The following is a 19469-nucleotide window of genomic DNA, read 5'->3' on the forward strand; positions in this document are numbered from 1 at the left end:
CTAGGGCTGGGGTTGCTGCTTTCTCTCTGCCTGAGCAGAGTCCTCGCTGGGGGCCGAGTGCCACCTCGTCCATGCCCTCAGCAGCCGGAAGCTCAGCCGTTGCACGTTAAACCTCGACTCAGCCTTCCTCAAGCTGAGGATGAGGAGCGCCTGTGTTGCCAGGGAGGAGACCAGGAGACTCGTGTCTCTCCCTGCATCTTGAAGGACTGCGGGGACAAAGCAGCAGAGGTGAGGTGACAGCCCTGTGTCCCCTCCAGGCAGGGCACGTTGTGCCCCGTGATTCCAGGGCCAGGAGGGAGCCGGGGGGCGGGAGGCTCAGCTGGGTGCTGCCGGTCAGGAATGTGCCCCTCCAGAAACAGCCCCCTCCCCGGAGACACGCACACGCTGGGAGTAGAGCCCCCCTCTCCCAGGGGGGAGCTCCGTGCCGGGGTCCTTCCTCCTCCCCACTGCCCTCACTCACCCTCTCTGATGTACTGCAACTCCTCGTGCCCATCCACCTGCCGTCCGATGAGCCCTGAGTGGATGCAGCCCGTTGGGGACCCTGCTGCCTGTTGGGGACCCCACTGCCCATTGGAGAACCCTCCACCCAGCCCACCTGGCCAGCACAGCTCCCCGGGGAGGGCTGACCCTGGGCTGCGGCATCGGGGAGGGGATGGATGAGCCTCCTGCCAGCCCCGCCTGCACAGCCAGGGGTGGGACGGGCAGAAGGAGTGCCCCACAGGTCCTGCGCTGGGCCACAGGGACCCTGGGGAGAAGGAGGGAGGGACCATGGGGCTCGTGGCTCACCAATGAACCTGACAGCTTCCCGCCGCAGGGGCTCCTGCGGGCTCCGCAGGTAGGACTGGCTCTGGCGCAGGTATTCCTTGGCCCTGCTCCTGTTCCTGGCCAGCTGGAGGGAGGAGAAGGGTGCACGGTTGGTGCAGAGCTGCCCCCCAGTCTGGCCCTCCCCCCCCGCCCAGGGCCACCCTCCTTCCCCCCAGCAGGACATTCCCAGCTCCCTGCCGTGTGGCATCGGGGTTCGGAGGGAGCAGAGGGCTCCCCAGGGACGCCGGGGTGCCGTCCTGCTGGCAGGGTGCCCTTTGGGACTCCGGGGGAGAGGACAGCCTGGGGCAGAGCCTGCTCCAGGAGGGTGCATACCGCTATGGGGGCACAGGCCCCCCGTCCCCTGTGCTGGGCATGGGGCAGGGCTCACCCAGGGCGGAACCTGGGGGTGCTGGGGCTGTGCGTACCAGGCACTCGCTGATCCTCCATGCCTGCACGGTCTCGCCCAGCTGGGCCAGCTGCCGCCACTTCAGGAACTGTCCAGCACTGCTGAGGGTTTCCTGGGAGGCCTGGTGAGTAGCAGAGATGCCACCACCACCGCCAGGGACACAAGACCCTGTGTCCCCCCTCTTTGGAGGGCTCAGAGCCTGCCCTGCCCGTGCAGGGAAGACGCACCAGCTGGGGACTGATGCTGCCACCGGGTTCAGCACCCTGGGGGAATATAAGGGCAGCCACCCTCTCTGGGTGGAAGCCTGTCAGGCTCTAGTGTTTTGGCCTTGGTGACCCCAGGCTGCTGCAGAGCCACAGCGCCGTCTCTGGGGCTGCAGGGACTCACGCCAGGGGTTGTGCGGAGGGAGCTGGGTGGGAAAGGGACCTAATTCCCCATCCACCCGGGGAGCGGGAGGAGAAAGGCAGCAGCGGGCAGGGAGGTGCGCTGTGCCTGGTGCAGGGACCCAGCGAGCTAGACCTCATGGCGACACACTTTTAAAGGGTCCAGCACCCCCCTGCCCAAAGAACAGGTCAGGTTGGGAGTCCCACCTTGGCCACATTCTTGTCCTCGTCGTGCAGGTGAAAGAGCAGTGGCAGCAGGCTGCCCCACACCACCTCCTTCATCTTCTTCTTTTTGGCATCCACCACAACCCCCATTGTGTTTCGGAAGAGCCGGATGGAGAGCTCCCGCACAGTGCTCGACTCCTGGTGCAGGAGAGGAAGAGGACCTCAGTCTCAAGCCTATGGCAAGCAAGGGGCCCAAAACAGCTGCAGGCAGCCCTGCTCCAAAAGGGAGCAAGCTGTGGCATAGAGAAGGTCTGCCCAGGGAGGCTAGGGTCCCTGGGGCTGGGGGTTGGAGAAGGAGACCCTGCGGAGGGCTGGAGGATGCTGCCAGGGCAGGGTGTGCATCGGTGGGGCTCAGCACGTCTGCCAACGTCCTGCAATCCTCGTCTCTGCCGCGACAGGGAGGCTGAGCCAGGGTGGGTCCACGTGGGGGTTTGGGACACACCACAGAGCTGCCAAGGGCAGCGATGGGGTCTGGGGGCTGCGGGGCAAAGCATCCCCCTGCAGAGCACGGGAGGCATGAATGGAGGTGCCTGTTGAGAGGGGCACGGGTCTCTCCCCCAGCCTTACGTCGCTGAAGAGCGGCTGGAGCTTCTCAGCCAGCGCCAGGGCAGTCAGGCTGAGCGTCTTCCCCTCCAGCAGCCGGAGCAGGTTGCTGAGCAGGGACAGGGCGATGGCGCTGGCATCACTGTCAGCACCCTGCAGCTGCTCCATGACATACGGCAGCAGGACGAGGGTTTTCCTTGCCTGTTGGAGACACACCATCTCCTTTTTGTAAAGGAGCGACCTACCAGAGGGGTGAAAACCCTCTCCGCGCAGACTGGCCTCCCACTAGCTTCTCAGCAGGCAGTGCAGGTCACAAGGGCAAGGTCCTGGCAGACAGGGCTTACCGCCATGGCCGTGAGAAGAGCAGGGCGCAGAGGGTGAGGACAGACAGCTCTGGCTCCTTGCCAGCCCCTTGGCTACCCCCTTCTCCACCAGACCCCCTGGGTAGGCTGGTGGGCAACTGGTGCTGCCTGGAAAGCTGCCCGAGCTGCCAGCAGCCCCTGCCGCAGCTGCTGCGTTTCACCCCGGGGCTCAGCACCCCACGGTCAGGCTCTGCAGACCCCACGCTCGGGCTGGTCACTCTGCCACCAGCACCCCTGCCAGGACGTGCTGGCAGCAGAAGCCCCTTCCCCTCGGCACTACTGCCTCTCTCCTTGCACGGCACAGTCATGGGGCAGAGGGCGGGGCAGGCAGGAGAGCCGGCAGCAGCCGGCACGGCTCCCTGTGCCCAGAAAAGCCCGAGCCACCACGTTACCCGTCACCCACTGCTCCACCCTGGGCTGCTGTCCCGGCTGTCCCTGCTGCCCCCTACTCACCGTGTCGGGCCTCTCACTGAGCCTGAGGAGGCCCCTGAGCACCAGGCTGGGCATCCCCAGGCACTGGCTCTGCAGATACATGGGGAAGATTTCCAGGGCACGGTCCAGCTCTTCACTGAGGCTGGTGCAGCCCAACATCTGAAACACGCACAGCGGGAGCTGGTGAGGTGTGGTGCTGCCTCCAACCACTACCTCAGGGCAAGGATGCTGGGTCACGACCAAGCCCAGACACAGGCAGCAGGGACTGTGGAGAAGCCCCGTGCCCCACGCTCCACCACACTGGTTGCTCGCCTGCTCCTCCACGGCGACAACCAGAGCCCATCTGCTGCCCCAGCTCCCCCCACAGCAGCTGGCATGGGAGAGCTGAGCATCGGAGAGAGCTTGGAACAGTGCCGTCAGGCTCACCTCAACGAGGAAGACCATGGCGATCATCCCCCAGGTGGGCTCCTCCACACTGAGGAGTTCTGCCAGATGGCAGAAGATGGTGGAGAGCAGGGGTCTTGGGGTCTTCATCATCTCCCTGGCAGGGGGAAGGAGGCACCATCAGGCCTGAGCCAGGCAGACACATATCTTTGGGGTTTGCACCACTCTGGGCATCACCCACCTGCAGCGCTTTCTTTGAGCAACGGGAGCCCTCTGCCATCTGTGCCCCCAAGGGAGGGGGTGACATGGGGTGATGGTCCCCGAGGAGCAAGGGAGAAGGGCCTCTCACCTGGCCACAATGCGGACTCCCATGAGGTGGGTCTGGCTGCTGAGCAGGGCATCCCAGCCACCCTGCGCCTCAATGGCCAGCGCCTGGCTCTCAAAGCCCATGCTGCAGAGCAGCACTCTCATGGACTGCACCACAGACCTGCACAAAGAGAAATGCTCAGCTCCCACTGGCACCCCTGCCTTGGCTCCAGGTAGCTGGCAGGGATGAGAGGACAGGGATGGAGCACCTGATGGGACCGAGCAGATCCTCTTGGTGCTCCCTCCAAAAGATGTGCACCTCCTGCACCGTCAACTCCGTGGTGAATGACACTTGGAAAAGCAGTGCCAGGAAAAGCTGGGGGAAAATCGCCTCCACCTCCCGCAGGCAGATGCGCTGCAGGAGGATCTCGCTTACCGTCCTGGCTGCCTGCAGAAGACAGCTAGACACTGAGACGTCCCTGCGCCCCTGGGGACGTCAAGGCTTGGGATGGGCAGGGAAGGAGAGTGGAGGCCCTGGACAGCCGAGAGCAGCCCCAGAGGTCAGTGAGGCCTCATCCAGTAACTCACAGCCAGGGAGAGGACGCGGGGGTTGTCCCCAGTAGAGGTGGAGGTCTTGCACGGCGACTGGTTCATCAGCCTGCTGAGCAGCTCCTGCAGCACCTTCTCCGCAACCTGGGGCTTGGAGAGTGTCACCTTCCACATGCGCATCGCAACACTGCGGGGACCCGGGGCTCTGTCAGCAGGGACACCCCAGAGGATGGCCAGGCTGAAGTCCCTCGGGAGGGTCTTAGGGCCCCTCTCCCGGAGTGAGAGGACCCCCAAAGGCTGGTGGGCCCCGTACCAGGTACATGTTGGGGAGCACTGCAACAGGCTGGCCACCACCATGCTGGGCTGTTTGTGCATCAGCACCAGCAGGGCCCTCTCCAGGCTGTTGAGGGCTACCACCGCCCTGATGAAGGGCAGGTTTCTGTAGATGGCCCACACGATGTTCAGCACCTGGACGACAGACACAGAAGGGAGTGGGGGTGTCAGCGGGGTGAGCGCAGCTGTTTACCCAGCTCCCACTGGGAGCCGCTTTGCATTCCTGCTGCAGTACGCTGGCTTGAGATGGCATCAGTGCTGGTCAGGCACAGGGCCCAGGGAGGAACGATCCTCTGGTGGGCCCGAGTGTTGGCTGTGCCACCCACGGGCTACTCACCTGTCCCATCGGGAAGGCAGGGTCTGCCACAAGGACTTCCACCATGTGGGCAGCCGCCCTGATGCTGTAGGCGCTTGGGGCTCTCAAGCTCTTGATGGCCATGAGGATGATGTCTACCTGGTCAGAGGGCTGGAGGTGGTACTTGAACATCTGTGCGATGAAGGAGAGGAGGGGAGGTTTGTCACCTAGAGCATCACACAGAGCATCTTGGCTGTGCAGTGAGAGTGGGATGCAGAGCCAGGCTGCGCTGGGGAGGAGACTGGTGGTGGGGGTCAGGGTTCTGTGGGGAAGCGGAGCTTGCTGCGGGCTTTTGCCTAGCCTCCGCTCAGGAACAGCGTCAGCCCACATCATCCCCACGCATCAGGTGTCCCTTCACTCATGCTGACCACCCCAGGCAGGAGCCGAAGGCACTTCTTACCGAAAAGATTTCGTTAGCGCTGCTTTTTTGCGAGATCTGCCCGTCCTCCCAGAGCTGCAGCTGCCCTGTGTCATGCAGCCAGGGCCACCTGCCTGGGGAGGACGAAAACCAGGGTGCTCAGAGAGAGGGTGAAGAGCTGGAGGTGCAGTCTGAGAGCTTTAGGCAGAAAAGTCACTAGTAAAGAAAGAGGGCACCCAGGCAGGTCTGGGGAGCAGATACCCAGGGAGGGTCTGGGGCTATTGCGAACAGGGGCAAGGGGAAATGGCTCTTTAGACTGCAGGCAGGCAGGCTGGATCAGGCTTTCTCTCACCAAGGAGAGTGGTCCCTGGCTGCCCGTGCCTGGGGGCACCCAGCCCATCACAGCTTCTCTTACTTCTCTGCTGCAGGATGAAGGCATGCAGGTGACGGAGAGCTTTTGCAGCTTCGCGGCGGGTCGCCTTGTCCTTACAGGTGCAGCAGAGGGTGAGGTGCCCAACCAGCCTCCCCAGCATCACAAACCGATGTGTCTTGGAGCACTGATGCCTGAGGACTACAGCTTGTGCGAAGCAGGGGCAGACCTGGAGGAAGAGAGGCAGTGTGGGTACGAGGTGAGCCTAGGCACAAGGTGAGCCCCAGCTGCTCCCAGAGCAGCCAGGCAGCAGCCCACCGCAGGGCAGGGCTGCTGGACCCAGGTTCCTGCCTTGGGAGAGAGCACGGACAAGGACAGGGGCAGGGCAAAGACCCCTGCTCCTGACTTCCTGCTGACTGGGTGCCCAGCTTCCCTGGGAGGTGCTGGGGCTCAGGAGCACAGCGATGGGGGACTGGGGCTGCCCAGACTGGGAGCTCGGTACCTGCAGCAGGGGTTCGGTGGCGATGAAGTTGGCCAGCCTGGCAATCCGTGCCACAGCCCTCTCCTGCACTGCTGCCAGCTTGGAATCGGTGAAGGGCAGCAGGAGCTGGGAGGAGAAAAGCTGCTGATCTGCCAGGGAGGTGGCATGGCACAGCACGGCATGGCCAGGCTTGCGCCGGGGCAGGGCCTGGGCCCAGGGCACGTGCCCTTCTTGCCCCTCAAAGCAACCTGCTGCAGCCAGGCAGGCCACCGCATCCCACTCCTGCCGCTGCCTCTGCTGCCTTCCACTCACTCGCTCCCCACCCAAAAAAAGCTCCCTCCACCCCCCACCCAAGGAACCCAAGACTTTGGGGTGACCACCTCCCTGGGGACCTGTGGTGGAGGCTCTAGGATGTGGCCCGGGGGAAAGTCCCAGGGCTGGGCTCCCCTTGCCAGACAGGCAGATCCATCTGTGAGGGAGTGTTGGGCAGGACGAACAGCAGGCAGGGCTGCAGGAGCGGGGTGGGCTGGGGCAGGAGCAAAAGGAGCTCTGGCAGCAGCCAGGAGGCAGGGGGCTGGTGGGGAGGCAGCGCAGGGAAGGAGGAACATCTTTGCCCCCCTCCTTGCACCAGGCACTGATTGGGGAGGGGCGGGGCACCACTCAAGCCATGGGTCAATGCTTGTGGGGACCCTGTGCCAAGGCCAGACCTGCAAGATGTTCTGCAGCTCCAGGATGCCGAGAGCACCGGCGCTGCTTACCAGCACCTGCAGCATGCTGTCCATCGTGGCCAGGGTCTGTGAGGGGGACAGAGTCTTGGGGCAGCCCTAGAAGCCTGGGCGGGGTGGGGGGTGGGCGTGGCTGCACCCTGCGGTGCCCAGGAAGGGGCCTCGGGGTGGGGGAGCTCCCCATGGCTCACCCCGTGGCATACCTCGGAGTAGAGAGAAGCCTCAGGGCCCTGGGTGTCCTGCGGAGGGAGGTGGAAGATGCTGCAGAAGCAGATGTGGAGGAGTCTGCTGCTCATCTCCTGCAGAAGCAGCCCCGCCTTGCTGTGGGGACAGAGAGGTGCTCTTCAGACACAGCAAGGAGGAGACAGACCCCAGGGTTGGAGACCTGGGCTGATCCCCATGACACTGACACTTGCATTTGGAGGGAAAAGCCTATGGCACCCCTTGCCCTGCTGTCTGCCTCCCTCTTGGACCCAGGACTGGGGGTGGCCCCTGCCTGGGAGAGGTGCCGTTAGGGCTGCCCAGCAGTGGGGAGGCCAAGCTGGGGGCTGCGGCAAGTACCTCATGGAGGCGATGGTCAGCATGGCTTGCCGCCACACCACAGTACCCAGGTGGTCAGTGGGCTCCTCTTGCAGCAGCACCTGTGCAGCACAGCAGGGTGGGATGGATCGGGATGGGGCAGTCTCCCTTGCCCATCAAAAGCCTGCGGGGCTGGCAGAGCCCAGGTGCCACCATCCCAGCACTCCCTCCCCACCCAGTGGTCCCAAGCCCCATGGTGGGAAGGGCTGTGCCCATCACAGAACCACAGGCTGGCCGAGAGACCTGCAAACGTCATTGGGTCCAAGCCCCAGCTCCAGCCAGGCCACGTAGCTGGCTTTCAAGCATCTCCAAGGATGGAGACCCAGAGCAGTGCTCACATGCACCCCACTGCCCGGCTGAGCCCTCTCCTGCCCCCAGGGCTCTGCCCACTGCCCACTGCCCCTGCCTCACCTCGATGGCCTCCACCACCTCCAGCAAACAGAAGTAAAGCATGTCCCATGTTGTGGAGCCCGCGCTGCTGGTGCTACAGATGGTGTAGATGGAGGCCAGAAACTTCAGCTTCTCCTCCTCTTGCTGCCAGCCAGGGAGGGGACAGGCGGCCAGAGAGCGTCAAGGGGGTGAGACAGGTTGGGGGGGAGGGGGGCAGCACAGCCCCCAGCACCTTGCGAGCGTGGGATGGGGGCAGAAAGACTGGTCAGGAGACATGGGCGCAGCCTCATAGAATTGGCCTTGGATACCTTTGGTCTGCTCCTGAGGAAGGCTCGGATGATGTCCAGGTTATCCTCGTTCTGCCCGGGCAGAGCCAAGGTGGAGCAGCACGGATCTGGCCGAGAGAAGGCAGGCAGGGCTGGGGGGCGAGCAGGGGACAAAAAGCCAAGCCCTCTGCCCAGCTCCCAGGGATGTCACCAGTCCTGGCTCAAGGCTGGGACACAGGTGTCCCCTGTGAGCCCCAGGGGCGAGGGCGCAATGCTGGAGGGCAGCACGGGGAGGGGGGTCTGGCGTGCCCAGGTGAGGGACAGGCTACCACCGGCTGGCAGGGAGGATCCCTGTCCCGGGGTGCCGTGACAGGGCTGGCTCCCTGGCCACTGTGCCATGGGAGCCCCGATGCCAGCCTGGCTGGGCAACGCGAGCGCGGGACCGGGCAGGGACGGGCAGGCAGCCCCCTGCCCGCAGCGCCTGCACACTCACCCGCCTGCAGCGGCTGGACCTTGCACATCTCGCTTGGCTTTGGCCCGGAGTGGGGAGCCAGGGCAGCTACACCCTCCTTCTCCCCCCAGGCCTGCCTGGGCCTGCTAGGGGGTCTCCCTGCCATCCTGCGGAGGAAAGGGGTGAGGGGGACCCTGTGCCCCACAGGGCTGCCCTGCCAGGGGCAGTGGGGCAGAGGTGGCCATGCTTGGGGGGCTCTTTGCTCTCACCCTGTCCTAACACCGTCCTCCCAGACACTGGGGGGGACAGCACTGGGTGATCCAGGGTGTCACAAAGTGCCCCAATAGCACTCCCCCGGGGGGCACCCACAGACTGCCCCCTTCCCCTCTTCCCCAGGACCCCTCCTTGCCCCGGGGGGGGGGGGGTGGGTGAGACTGACTCTCTCTTCCTCCTCCTGCTATGGGGCTGGGGTTTACCTGTAGCGGGGCACCCCCCTTGTCGCAGGGACCCCTCTGTACCCTGTCCCCTTGCTCCCAGGGGCTGGTGCCGCCCAACCTGCAGCTGGGCTAAGCTGGGCTGCAGCCCCCAGCCCCTCGGGCACGCTGAGACTCTTTTCTCTTCCACACACGAGGCCCGGGACGAGGCCCGCGGGGCTCCCCTCGCTCGAAGGCTGCTGGGCACTCGGAGGGGCCGGACGCCCTCCCGTGCGCTCAGCCGCAGGGACGCACAACTGCGGGGGGCGGCCGCGTTCCCCGCTTACTAGTTGCCACGCGCCTGGAGGGTTCCACCAGCTGGCACCGGGCGGGGGGGGCCGGGGTGGGACGGGGCTCCTCGCTCCCCTCCCCGGGGCACAGGGCCCCGCCGCGCCGTAGGAGCCGAGGTGGGGCCCCCGGGCCCGGCGGGGCCAGCGCCGAGGTGGGTGGGCAGACAGGTCGGTGCCAGGGGACGGGCAGGAGGAGGTAGCAGGGCAGGCCAGGGCGGCAGGAGCCGTGGGGCATTAGACATGGTAATTTAGGTGAATAAAGTGGATTTGGTTTGGTTTGGGTTTTGTGTTGTTCTTTTTTTTTTTATTTTTTATTTAAAACAGAGTCCTCCAGAGCTCGGGTCTGGCCAAAGCTGAGGGAAGGGGGCAGACCCTCACAGAGGGCAGAGCCGCAGCAAGATATGGGTGCCAGCAGGGTCAGGGGGCCACGCGCCATCCCCCGCTCCGGCGCTGCCGGCCCCAGGAGGGTGGTTGCACGAAGGACATGGGGCGCAGCACCAGGGACAAGGGTTTCATGACCCAGGTGCAGCGGCTCCGGGGCCAGCGGGCTAGGAGCTGTCAGGGACATGGGAGCTGGGGGCTGTAGCCCTCCGCTTCAGGGGGATGATGCAGATGCTGTTTTTGGCTTCTTTGATTCTCCACCACCGGCCAAGCCTGCAGATGAGAGAGATGGGGGTCACCCTCCACCGAGCCCTCGAGGCAGTGGAGGCTGTGCCCCCAGCCAGCGCTGGGGAAGGGGGACGGTACCGGTGCTCCTGCCCGAGGCCGGCCACCAGGAAGTCACCGGCTGCCGAGAACTCGAGGCTGTTGACAAAACCCACCTGGAGGGGACAGGGCAGGGTGAGAGGCTCGCGCAGCCTCCTCCTGCTGCCCAGGGAGGGGAGAACCCGCCGAGAGACACCCCCAGCCCAGCTCCAGCATCCCCAACCTCCTGACCCATACCAACGGGATAGCCCAGAGGGGCTCCAGCTTCCAAAATCCCTCACTGCACTTCCAGAGCTTCACACTAGCACTGTGGGAGCCTAGGGTAGAGAGAGGAGACTGCCATGCACCCCAACCTGGGGCAGGGGCAGGGGCAGGGGCAGGACAGACCCCCTGCACCCCCAAACCCTTGCTCCAAAGCAGCTGCCCCACACCTGTAGCCAGGAGGTCACTGTTGCGCAGGGCAGCCACCGCTGAGATCCAGTACGGCTGCTGCAGGCCCTGGGCGTCCTGCATGCCGTGCGCCTGCCGGGCCAGCGCCAGCGGCTTCTTCTTCGCCAGCCCCCACAGGGCTACAGACCTACCAGGGAGGGGAGGCATGAGGGGGTTGCAGGAGGGGGCTTTGCCTACCTACCCCAGGCACTGTCGCGGCCCCGTGCTCACCCGTCATCGGCACCCGACACCACGTGCTCCTCGCCGATGAGCTGGATACAATCAATGGAGCCCCTACAAAGAGAAGGGGCAACTACCATCAGTTACAAGCGTGCTTTGGGATCCTGCTTAGGAGTGTCGTGGTTTAGCCGGCAGCTCAGCCCCACACAGTTGCTCGCTCACTCCCCCACCGGTAGATGGGGGAAAGAATCAGAAGGGTAACGCTCGCGGGTTGGGATAAGAACAGTTTAATGATTAAAATTAAAAGAAACAACAACAGAAATGCAATGTAAAGGAGAACAACGAGAGGCGCAAAGCCCCGGGGGAGGGGAAGGGAGGGGGGAGGGGAACGAACCGCCGAATACTGGTCATGGTGTCACATGGTATGGAATGAACATGCCATTGGCCAGTCGGGGTCAGCTGCCCCCACCATGGCCCTGCCCCTCCCAGCCCCCCCCCCCCACCACACGGCAGAGCGCGGGAAGCTGGAAAGGTAGCCGACCCCCACAGTGAGGAGAATTAACCCCGTCTCAGCCAAAACCAGCACATTCTCCACCCCTTATTCCATACCATTTACACCATGCCCAGGTCCCATACGATGCAATACAACCTTACCAACCACCACCCCTCCCCTTCCCATCCTTTAACATAATACACAGACATCATTCCCTTAGTTCATGGACCTTCCCTGTAAAATGTCCAGTAAAATGTCCATTGAGTTCACCCAGTCCATGACTCTGGGCTCCATCTGTCGTATCAGTCTTTCAGGGTGGGAGAGATGATGTGTGTGGCGTCGGGTTGCTGCATACCGAGTCAGTCATCGTTCCGTCACTGCTGCACTTTGCTTGTTTCACAGTCTATATTCCATGGATTGGGAGGCTTGTACTCTGATATCATTGATACAACACAGAGGTGACACACAATATTATCTAGCAGTTCACATTGTGCCATTCAGTTCATTGGCTGTTTTCACCCAAAATCAAATCCCCTTGAGGCACACATCGGATTTCTCCATCCTCCCGCATCACCCACCAAGTGCGCCCAGGTCCTCGAGCAAAAGCAATGCCACGAACAAAGGTTTGCCTTTGCCTGAGGCGGGAAGAACCCAGACTGTTTTGCCCAGCATACTTGTTGCGTGCACTACAGGGACTCTATCCCCTTCCACAGTATGTAGGATTTCTGACCGGGCAGGGCCAGCTCGACTGGCAGATCCCCTCGTGTTGACTAACCACGTGGCTTTTGCTAAATGTGTATCCCAGTGCCTGAATGTCCCACCCCCCATTGCTCTCAGTGTAGTTTTTAACAGTCCATTGTACCGTTCAATTTTCCCAGAGGCTGGTGCGTGATAGGGGATGTGATACACCCACTCAGTGCCGTGCTCTTTGGCCCAGGTGTCTATGAGGCTATTTCGGAAATGAGTCCCGTTGTCTGACTCAGTTGTCTCTGGGGTGCCATGTCGCCACAGGACGTGTTTTTCGAGACCCAGGATAGTGTTCCGGGCAGTGGCGTGGGGGACAGGATATGTTTCCAGCCAGCCAGTCGTTGTTTCTACCATTGTAAGCACATGGCGCTTGCCTTGGCGGGTCTGTGGGAGCGTGGTATAGTCAATTTGCCAGGCCTCCCCATGTTTATATTTCAGCCATCGTCCCCCATACCACAGAGGCTTTACCCGCTTCGCTTGCTTGATTGCAGCGCATGTGTCACATTCGTGGATAACCTGCGCAATAGCGTCCATGGTCAAGTCCACCCCTCGATCACGAGCCCACCTGTATGTTGCATCTCTCCCTTGATGGCCTGAGGTGTCATGGGCCCACCGAGCTAGAAATAGTTCACCCTTATGTTGCCAGTCCAGATCCACCTCAGCCACTTCAATCTTGGCAGCCTGATCTACCTGCTGGTTGTACCAATGTTCTTCAGTGGCCCGACTCTTGGGGACGTGAGCATCCACATGACGTACCTTTACAACCAGGTTCTCTACCCGGATGGGTTTGCCTCTACGCTGCCAGTTGCTTTGCTTCCACTGCTGCAGCCAGCCCCACAGGGCATTTGGCCACCATCCAGGAGTCAGTACAGAGACAGAGCACTGGCCACTTTTCCCGTTCAGCAATGTCTAAGGCCAGCTGGATGGCCTTTACCTCTGCAAACTGGCTCGATTCACCTTCTCCTTCAGCAGTTTCTGCTACTTGTCGTGTAGGGCTCCATACAGCAGCCTTCCATCTCCGGTGCTTTCCCACAAGGCGACAGGACCCATCGGTGAACAGGGCATATTGCTTCTCATCTTCTGGCAGTTTGTTATACAGTGGGGCTTCTTCAGCACGTGTCACCTCCTCCTCTGGTGATAATCCAAAATCTTTGCCTTCTGGCCAGTCCATAATCACTTCCAAGATTCCCGGGCGACTGGGGTTTCCTACTCAAGCCCGCTGGGTGATCAGTGCAACCCATTTACTCCAACGTAGCACCAGTTGCATGGTGTGTAGAGGGGACGCTTCCTTTGAACATCCAGCCCAGCACTGGCAGTCGGGGTGCCAGGAGCAACTGTGCCTCAGTACCAACCACTTCTGAAGCAGCTCGAACCCCTTCATATGCTGCCAATATCTCTTTTTCAGTTGGAGTATAGCGGGCTTAGGACCCTCTGTATCCCCAACTCCAAAACCCTAGGGGTCGACCCCAGGTCTCCCCATGTGCTTTCTGCCAGAGGCTCCAGGTAGGGCTATTCTCCCCGGCTGCGGTGTAGAGCACATTTTTTACATCTTGTCCTGCCCAGACTGGCCCAAGAGCTACTGCATGAACTATTTCTCGTTTAATCTGTTCAAAGGCTTGTCATTGCTCAGGGCCCCATTTGAAATCATTCTTTTTTCCAGGTCACTTGATAGAGAGGGCTTACGATCATACTGTAATTTGGAATATGCGTTCTCCAAAAACCCACAACGCCCAAGAAAGCTTGTGTTTCCTTTTTGCTAGTTGGTGGAGACATGGCTGCTATCTTGTTGGTCACGTCCTTGGGGATCTGACGATGACCATCTTGCCATTTGATTCCTAAGAACTGGATCCCTTGTGCGGGTCCCTTCACCTTACTTTGTTTTATGGCAAAACCAGCCTTCAGAAGGATTTGGACTATTTTCTCTCCTTTCTCAAAAACAACTTCTGCTGTGTTGCCCCACACGATGATGTCATCAATGTGTTGAAGGTGTTCGGGAGCTTCTCCTTGTTCCAGTACAGTCTGAATCAGTCCATGGCAAATGGTAGGACTGTGTTTCCACCCCTGGGGCAGTCGATTCCAGGTGTACTGGACGCCCCTCCATGTGAAAGCAAACTGTGGCCTGCACTCTGCTGCCAGAGGGATTGAGAAGAATGCATTAGCAATATCAATTGTGGCATACCACTTGGCTGCCTTTGACTCCCGTTCGTGTTGAAGTTCTAGCAGGTCTGGCACAGCAGCACTCAACGGTGGAGTGACTTCATTCAGGCCACGATAGTCTACTGTTAGCCTCCACTCTCCGTTAGACTTCCGCACTGGCCATATGGGACTGTTAAAGGGTGAGTGGGTCTTACTGATGACTCCTTGGCTCCTCAGTTGGTGAATGAGTTTACGGACGGGGATCAGAGAGTCTCTGTTGGTGCGATATTGCCGCCGGTGCACTGTTGTGGTGGCGATCGGCACCTGTTGTTCTTTGACCTTCAGCAACCCCACAACAGAAGGGTCCTTCGAGAGGCCAGGCAAGGTCGACAGCTGTTTAGTTTCCTCCGTCTCCAAGGCAGCTACACCAGAAGCCCACCTGTACCCTTCTGGGTCCTTGAAATACCCTCTCCTGAGGTAGTCTATGCCAAGGATGCACGGAGCCTCGGGGCCAGTCACAACGGGGTGCTTCTGCCACTCATTGCCAGTTAGGCTCACTTCGGCCTCCAATACAGTTAGCTCTTGGGATCCCATAAATCACCTCAAGTACAGCTAATTCCCTTTGATACTGGATGCCTTTCTCCATAGAGATACCGCTCTCCGCAGGACCCCAGGAGGAGATGAACTCCCCACCAGCACCCCTCCGCCACACGTGGCAGCACCAGCCCCCTCTCCCGTACCAGGTACTTGCCATCCGATGAGATGGCCACGCAGAGGACGTGGGATGCATGCCCCATGTGCCGCTCCTCGGTGCCCTTCTTCCCCCTGGGCACCACGCACGGCCTCTTCCCGCTCTCCACCTCCCCTACGGGAAAGGCATCGCCGTCACGCCCTGGGAACCTCCCAACATATTGGGAAGCGCCAACGAGCCTCCCACAGAGCCCAAAACGATGCACGTGCACATCCCCGGAAGGGGCAGGGGCCCAGCCACCTCCACAGGCACCCACGCTCCTGCTGCTGCAGGGTCCCTCCCTGCAGGGTTCAGGCTGGGGGAACAGCCAGTCGCGGCCCCAAGGGAACACTTGCATTTGATGAGGGAGCCGTCCTTGGAAGCCGAAAAGATGAACCTGTCATCTGGAGAGATGACCAGGCAGGTGACGGGCAGCTGGTGCCCCCGCAGCACTCGAATGCTGGCTGGATCTGGAGGCTGCACCCGCAGGGAGAGCGGGATGTGAGCTGGGCCTCCCTCGGTCCCTTCCCCCGGCATGGGAGTACCCAAGCACAGCACCCTCCCTCCTCCAGGGTACCAGCCCCTGGCACCCTGGGCAGAAGAAGGGCCCTGGTCCCGGAGCCAGCACCGTAACTCGGGGTGCCGGCCCTGGCTGTGCGCGAGTGCCCCCAAAGCCAGCACTTAGAGCCTGGCAGCCCCCCGGCGCCCCCAGCGCTGGGCACTTACGTCTTTGGCGACCAGGCGCTGCAGCCGACCCTTCTGCTCCAGCTGGGCAAGAAGCGGGAGGCTCAGTGGAGGCGGCCCCGGCCCCGCGGGAGCGGGGCAGAGCCCGCCGCCGCCGCCGCTGCCGGGACTGGGGGGACGCGCCCGCCCCGCTGCTCACCACGTCCTCTTTCAGCCGGTCGCCGATGAGATCCGCCGGATGCGTCTCCTCCTCCTCCTCTGCCGCCGCCCGCTCCTCCTCTGTGGCGGACGTGGGGCGTGAGGGCCGGGCTCAGCACCGAGGGCTGCACGCCCCTCTGCCCCACCGGGGTACCGGCACCGGGCGGCACTCACCGTGCTGGCGGAGCTCCTCCAGGTACAGCTTGGCCAGGCGCAGCTTCTTCTCCTGCAGCGTCTCCTCCACCTCCTCCTCTACCGCCGCCTCCTGCCGCCGCCGCCGTCCCAACGACGGGCTGCGGGGACAGGCGTGAGCACCGGCACCGGCACCGGCTTCCCCCCGCGGCGCGGCTCGTACCTCGTCGACGGGCCGGACAGCCGCCGCCCGCGACCTCCTCTCGGCGCCCAGGACCTGAGGACCGAACCAGGGTGACTCCAGGGACGGAATCGGACGGGACGGGACACGGACACCGACCAGAGCGACCTCGCAGGGGCAGTCACTCCGCAGCCCCCTCCGCCCCGCCCGGCCCTCACCGCCGCCCGCGGCCGCCGCCGTCCCGCCACCCCGCGTGGGGCTTTGGCCCTACAGCTGCCCGCCGCCGCCATGCTGCCGCTCCACGTGCTGCCCGCCCCGCCGGCTGCAGGGGCGCGCCCCGCGCCTATTGGCTGCAGCCGACTAGGTCCCCCTCCCGCCGCGCCTGCGGCCCCGCCCCCGCTTCCTATCGGCGGGCCGCGCTGTCACTCGAGTAGTGACGGCTCTGCCGCGCCCCCCGGTGCTGCTGGGCCTGCCCCCTCGGCGACACGGCCCGCCCCCTGGTGCTGACAGCCACGCCCCCTCGGCGGCTTGCCCCGCCCCCGGTGCTGCTGGCCCCGGCCTCTCGGCGCAACGACACGCCCCCTGGTGCTGCCTGGCTTCTGGTCCCGTAGCACGGCCTTTGCGGGCTCCCAAGGACCCCGGCCTTGGCTGTCGCCGGGGGTAGTGGTGGGACGGCCTGTCCCGGCGATGCTCTCAAGCGCTAAAACCGGCTTTTGTTCGGAAGCTTTATTTTGCGCATTTAGTGTCTTGTCTCTGGCACCTGGGGAGGCGTGGAAGGGCAGCGGGAGCACCCTTCGGCTGCTCCAAGTTAGGCAACAGGCTCGCTTCCTCAAGGATAAGCAGCCAAAGAGTGTCACCACGCGTACCCAGAGCATCCTGGAAGGGCTGCTGACTGCAGGCGGGTGGTCTCCCTTTTGGAGATCGCTCAAAGGCGAGGGCTCCGCAGAGGGCTTGGTTTCCCCGTGTGACCTCCTGAGGGCGAAAAGGGGAAAAGGGGATAGCAGCATTAAGGTGTGACCCTCTCAGGACCATAAAGCCCCTTTGTGTTAGGTAAAATGGCCACTCAGAAGGCAGTTAACGCCCACGATTTTGTCTCCTCACCGGCTGTACCATCTTTTGGAGGTGCACCAATCTCGCCCCTCACCCCGGGGACAAGATTGGGTGAAAAAACATTGGTTTCAACCGCAGAGTGTAGTAGGCAGGATAAGGGTAGTGTAGAAGGAAGCTAGGGTTAGACCGGGGAAAGGAAAAGCTGTAATTTGCGCAGTCCTGGGAGCGAGTCTGTCAGCAGCGGTGGAAGAGAGGAAACGGAGGCTTTGTCAAGCCGATGTCACAATAGACTCACTGCAGGTGGTCATAAAGTCACTGCAGGAACAATTGGAGGGAAACAAGCGATTGTTGCAGGAGGAGAGAAATCAAAATGCCATACTGAAGGAAGAATTGAGGGATCAGCTTTTGAGGGAAGCAGATACACTGGCAGAGGTAGAGGTGAAACTTTCAGAGAAAGGGGTACGGCAAGTTTACCCTCAGGGAGTCTTGCAGAGGGCAAGGGAAACTGTAGAAAGCTTCCCTCACATGTATCCACTCTTTAAAACAGAGTACTTGTATGAGGACAATAACGATGACCGTCCTCAAGTTCTCACCAAAGAAGTCCCATTTACAGCAACCGAAGTAGCAAAGTTGAAAAAAGACTTTGCAAAAACTCCGAAGGAATCGGAGACAGAATATGTGTGGAGAGTGTCCCTGTCAGCAGGGGGGGATGGAATTTTGTTGTCGGAGAAAGAAGCAGAAGGCTATTGGGGTCCAGGTGTGTTCTTAACTACAGGTAATCGCCGAGCCCCATGGTCATTAACCCAGAGGGCTGCGTATTGGGCCGGAGGGCTGAACCCTTTGGAGAGGGGAGATCCCCTTGCCATAACAGGTACGGTGGATCAACTAGTGGAAAGCGTGCAGAAAGCAGCCTGTCTCCGAAAGATGTATGATCGGGAGCTCAAGCCCCACCAGAGTTCCCTGATGATGATGCCTGTAGACCCAGGGAGGATGACTCCCCTGATCCGGGGACTCCCTGACTCCCTGAAACCCACTGGGATCCAATTACAGGGGAGAATTCAAAATAATTCCGAAGGAGAAAGAACTGCGGCCACTCTGGAAGGGATAATAACCCCTGACCATTGGCGGTTGGGAAGGAAAGTGTGGACGTGGAGGGAGGTAGCGCAGGAATTAATTAATTTTGGGAGAAAATATGGCCCTGATGGTGGATCGTTCCAAAAAACCGAAACAAGGGTTGTACGGTCTGCAGAGCAAGTTAACAATCGGCAGCTGTCAATTGGGAAGGGCCAGGATTTGAGGCCACTCCACAACAATCATCCCGGGAGAGAGAGACTCCTAAGTCGACAGGGCTTATGGCATCTAGGGCTTCAGAAGGGCATTCCTCGAGACCTGATGGATGGACTCCCGACCCCAAAATTGGAAAAACTTGTACAGAAATGGTCAGGGAAGAAGGCCACTGTCGGAGTAGTTGCCGCTGCTCCACCCCTGATAGATCTTGAGGGGGAGCTGACTAGGGAAAAGGCGGAAAACTAGACCCTCCGTTCCCCAAAGGTGAGGAGAGGAGCGGAGGATGGATGTTTGTAAGACAACTCACCTTGAATCTAAGAGGGGATTTATTAGTCACAGTAGCTGTAGGACCAAGGAAAAGACCGGTAATTTTTCTAATTGATACTGGGCCACAAATCACCGCACTGATGCAGACCGAAGCAGAACGGTGCGGGATCTCTATCCCATCTAGAAATCTAATTATCTTAAATGCTCTGGGAAAAACACAGTCAATGCCTGTGAGTTCAGTGACACTATGGTTCCTAGGAGAGGAAGCCCCCATCAATACCATGGTAGCCATAGGACCTTTTCAGACAAACATTTTAGGCATGGCTGCGTTGAAGGGAAGGCAGTGGCATGACACCCAGGGGAACTCGTGGTCTTTTGGCATCCCCCAGGTCAGGCAATTAACTGAAACATCTTGGGCGGAGGTGCGCCTATTGCAAACGGCACCTGGCCTTCCCCCCTCCAAGATTACCAACGTAAAACCCTGTCCGTTGCCGCTAGGAGCCAGGGAAGGGATAGCCCCAGTAACTGAGGATCTCAAACAGCAGGGAATTTTAGTGTTTACTCACTCCCCGTACAATTCACCAGTGTGGCCAGTATGCAACCCTAATGGAAAATGGCGCCTGACCATTGACTATCGGCGACTGAATGCAAACACTGGCCCCCTGACTGCGGCTGTACCCAACATAGCCGAATTACTTGCAGCCATTCAAGAACAGGCCCACCCTATCTTAGCAACCATTGATGTGAAGGACATGTTTTTTATGGTTCCACTCCAGGAGTGTGAT

General features: G+C 61.2%; 5 protein-coding genes across 5 annotated transcripts; 1 reads left to right on the forward strand and 4 right to left on the reverse strand.

The window, feature by feature from the left end:
* On the reverse strand, positions 1-5109 carry LOC142058261 (maestro heat-like repeat-containing protein family member 7). The gene is made up of 12 exons (XM_075095418.1): positions 5065-5109; positions 4708-4862; positions 4434-4581; positions 4115-4293; positions 3889-4026; positions 3582-3696; positions 3177-3314; positions 2386-2562; positions 1801-1956; positions 1230-1331; positions 787-889; positions 1-206 (listed from the first exon to the last, which is right to left on the reverse strand). The coding sequence occupies exons 1-12, from the start codon at positions 5107-5109 to the stop codon at positions 1-3; spliced, it is 1662 nt and encodes a 553-aa protein (XP_074951519.1).
* Positions 5110-6697: 1588 nt separating this feature from the next.
* Positions 6698-8772, reverse strand: LOC142058262 (uncharacterized). Its single transcript, XM_075095419.1, has 7 exons — positions 8745-8772; positions 8294-8403; positions 8007-8129; positions 7578-7657; positions 7220-7337; positions 6927-7085; positions 6698-6799 (listed from the first exon to the last, which is right to left on the reverse strand). Exons 1-7 carry the CDS (start codon positions 8770-8772, stop codon positions 6698-6700), a joined length of 720 nt encoding a protein of 239 aa, XP_074951520.1.
* A 975-nt stretch (positions 8773-9747) lies between these two features.
* LOC142058263 (U3 small nucleolar RNA-interacting protein 2-like) lies at positions 9748-14952 on the reverse strand. Its single transcript, XM_075095420.1, has 4 exons — positions 14849-14952; positions 10831-10893; positions 10408-10747; positions 9748-10286 (listed from the first exon to the last, which is right to left on the reverse strand). The coding sequence occupies exons 1-4, from the start codon at positions 14950-14952 to the stop codon at positions 10014-10016; spliced, it is 780 nt and encodes a 259-aa protein (XP_074951521.1). The 3' UTR covers positions 9748-10013.
* Positions 14953-15058: 106 nt separating this feature from the next.
* LOC142058264 (uncharacterized) lies at positions 15059-16370 on the reverse strand. The gene is made up of 4 exons (XM_075095422.1): positions 16299-16370; positions 15942-16176; positions 15612-15848; positions 15059-15362 (listed from the first exon to the last, which is right to left on the reverse strand). The coding sequence occupies exons 1-4, from the start codon at positions 16368-16370 to the stop codon at positions 15286-15288; spliced, it is 621 nt and encodes a 206-aa protein (XP_074951523.1). The 3' UTR covers positions 15059-15285.
* On the forward strand, positions 16369-18663 carry LOC142058265 (uncharacterized). Its single transcript, XM_075095423.1, is given in 2 exon segments — positions 16369-16383; positions 17131-18663. Coding segments are annotated over 2 exon segments (1548 nt in total).
* Positions 18664-19469: the final 806 nt, after the last annotated feature.

This window comes from Phalacrocorax aristotelis, chromosome 6, assembly GCF_949628215.1.
Source record: "Phalacrocorax aristotelis chromosome 6, bGulAri2.1, whole genome shotgun sequence".
Classification (NCBI taxonomy): Eukaryota; Metazoa; Chordata; class Aves; order Suliformes; family Phalacrocoracidae; genus Phalacrocorax; species Phalacrocorax aristotelis.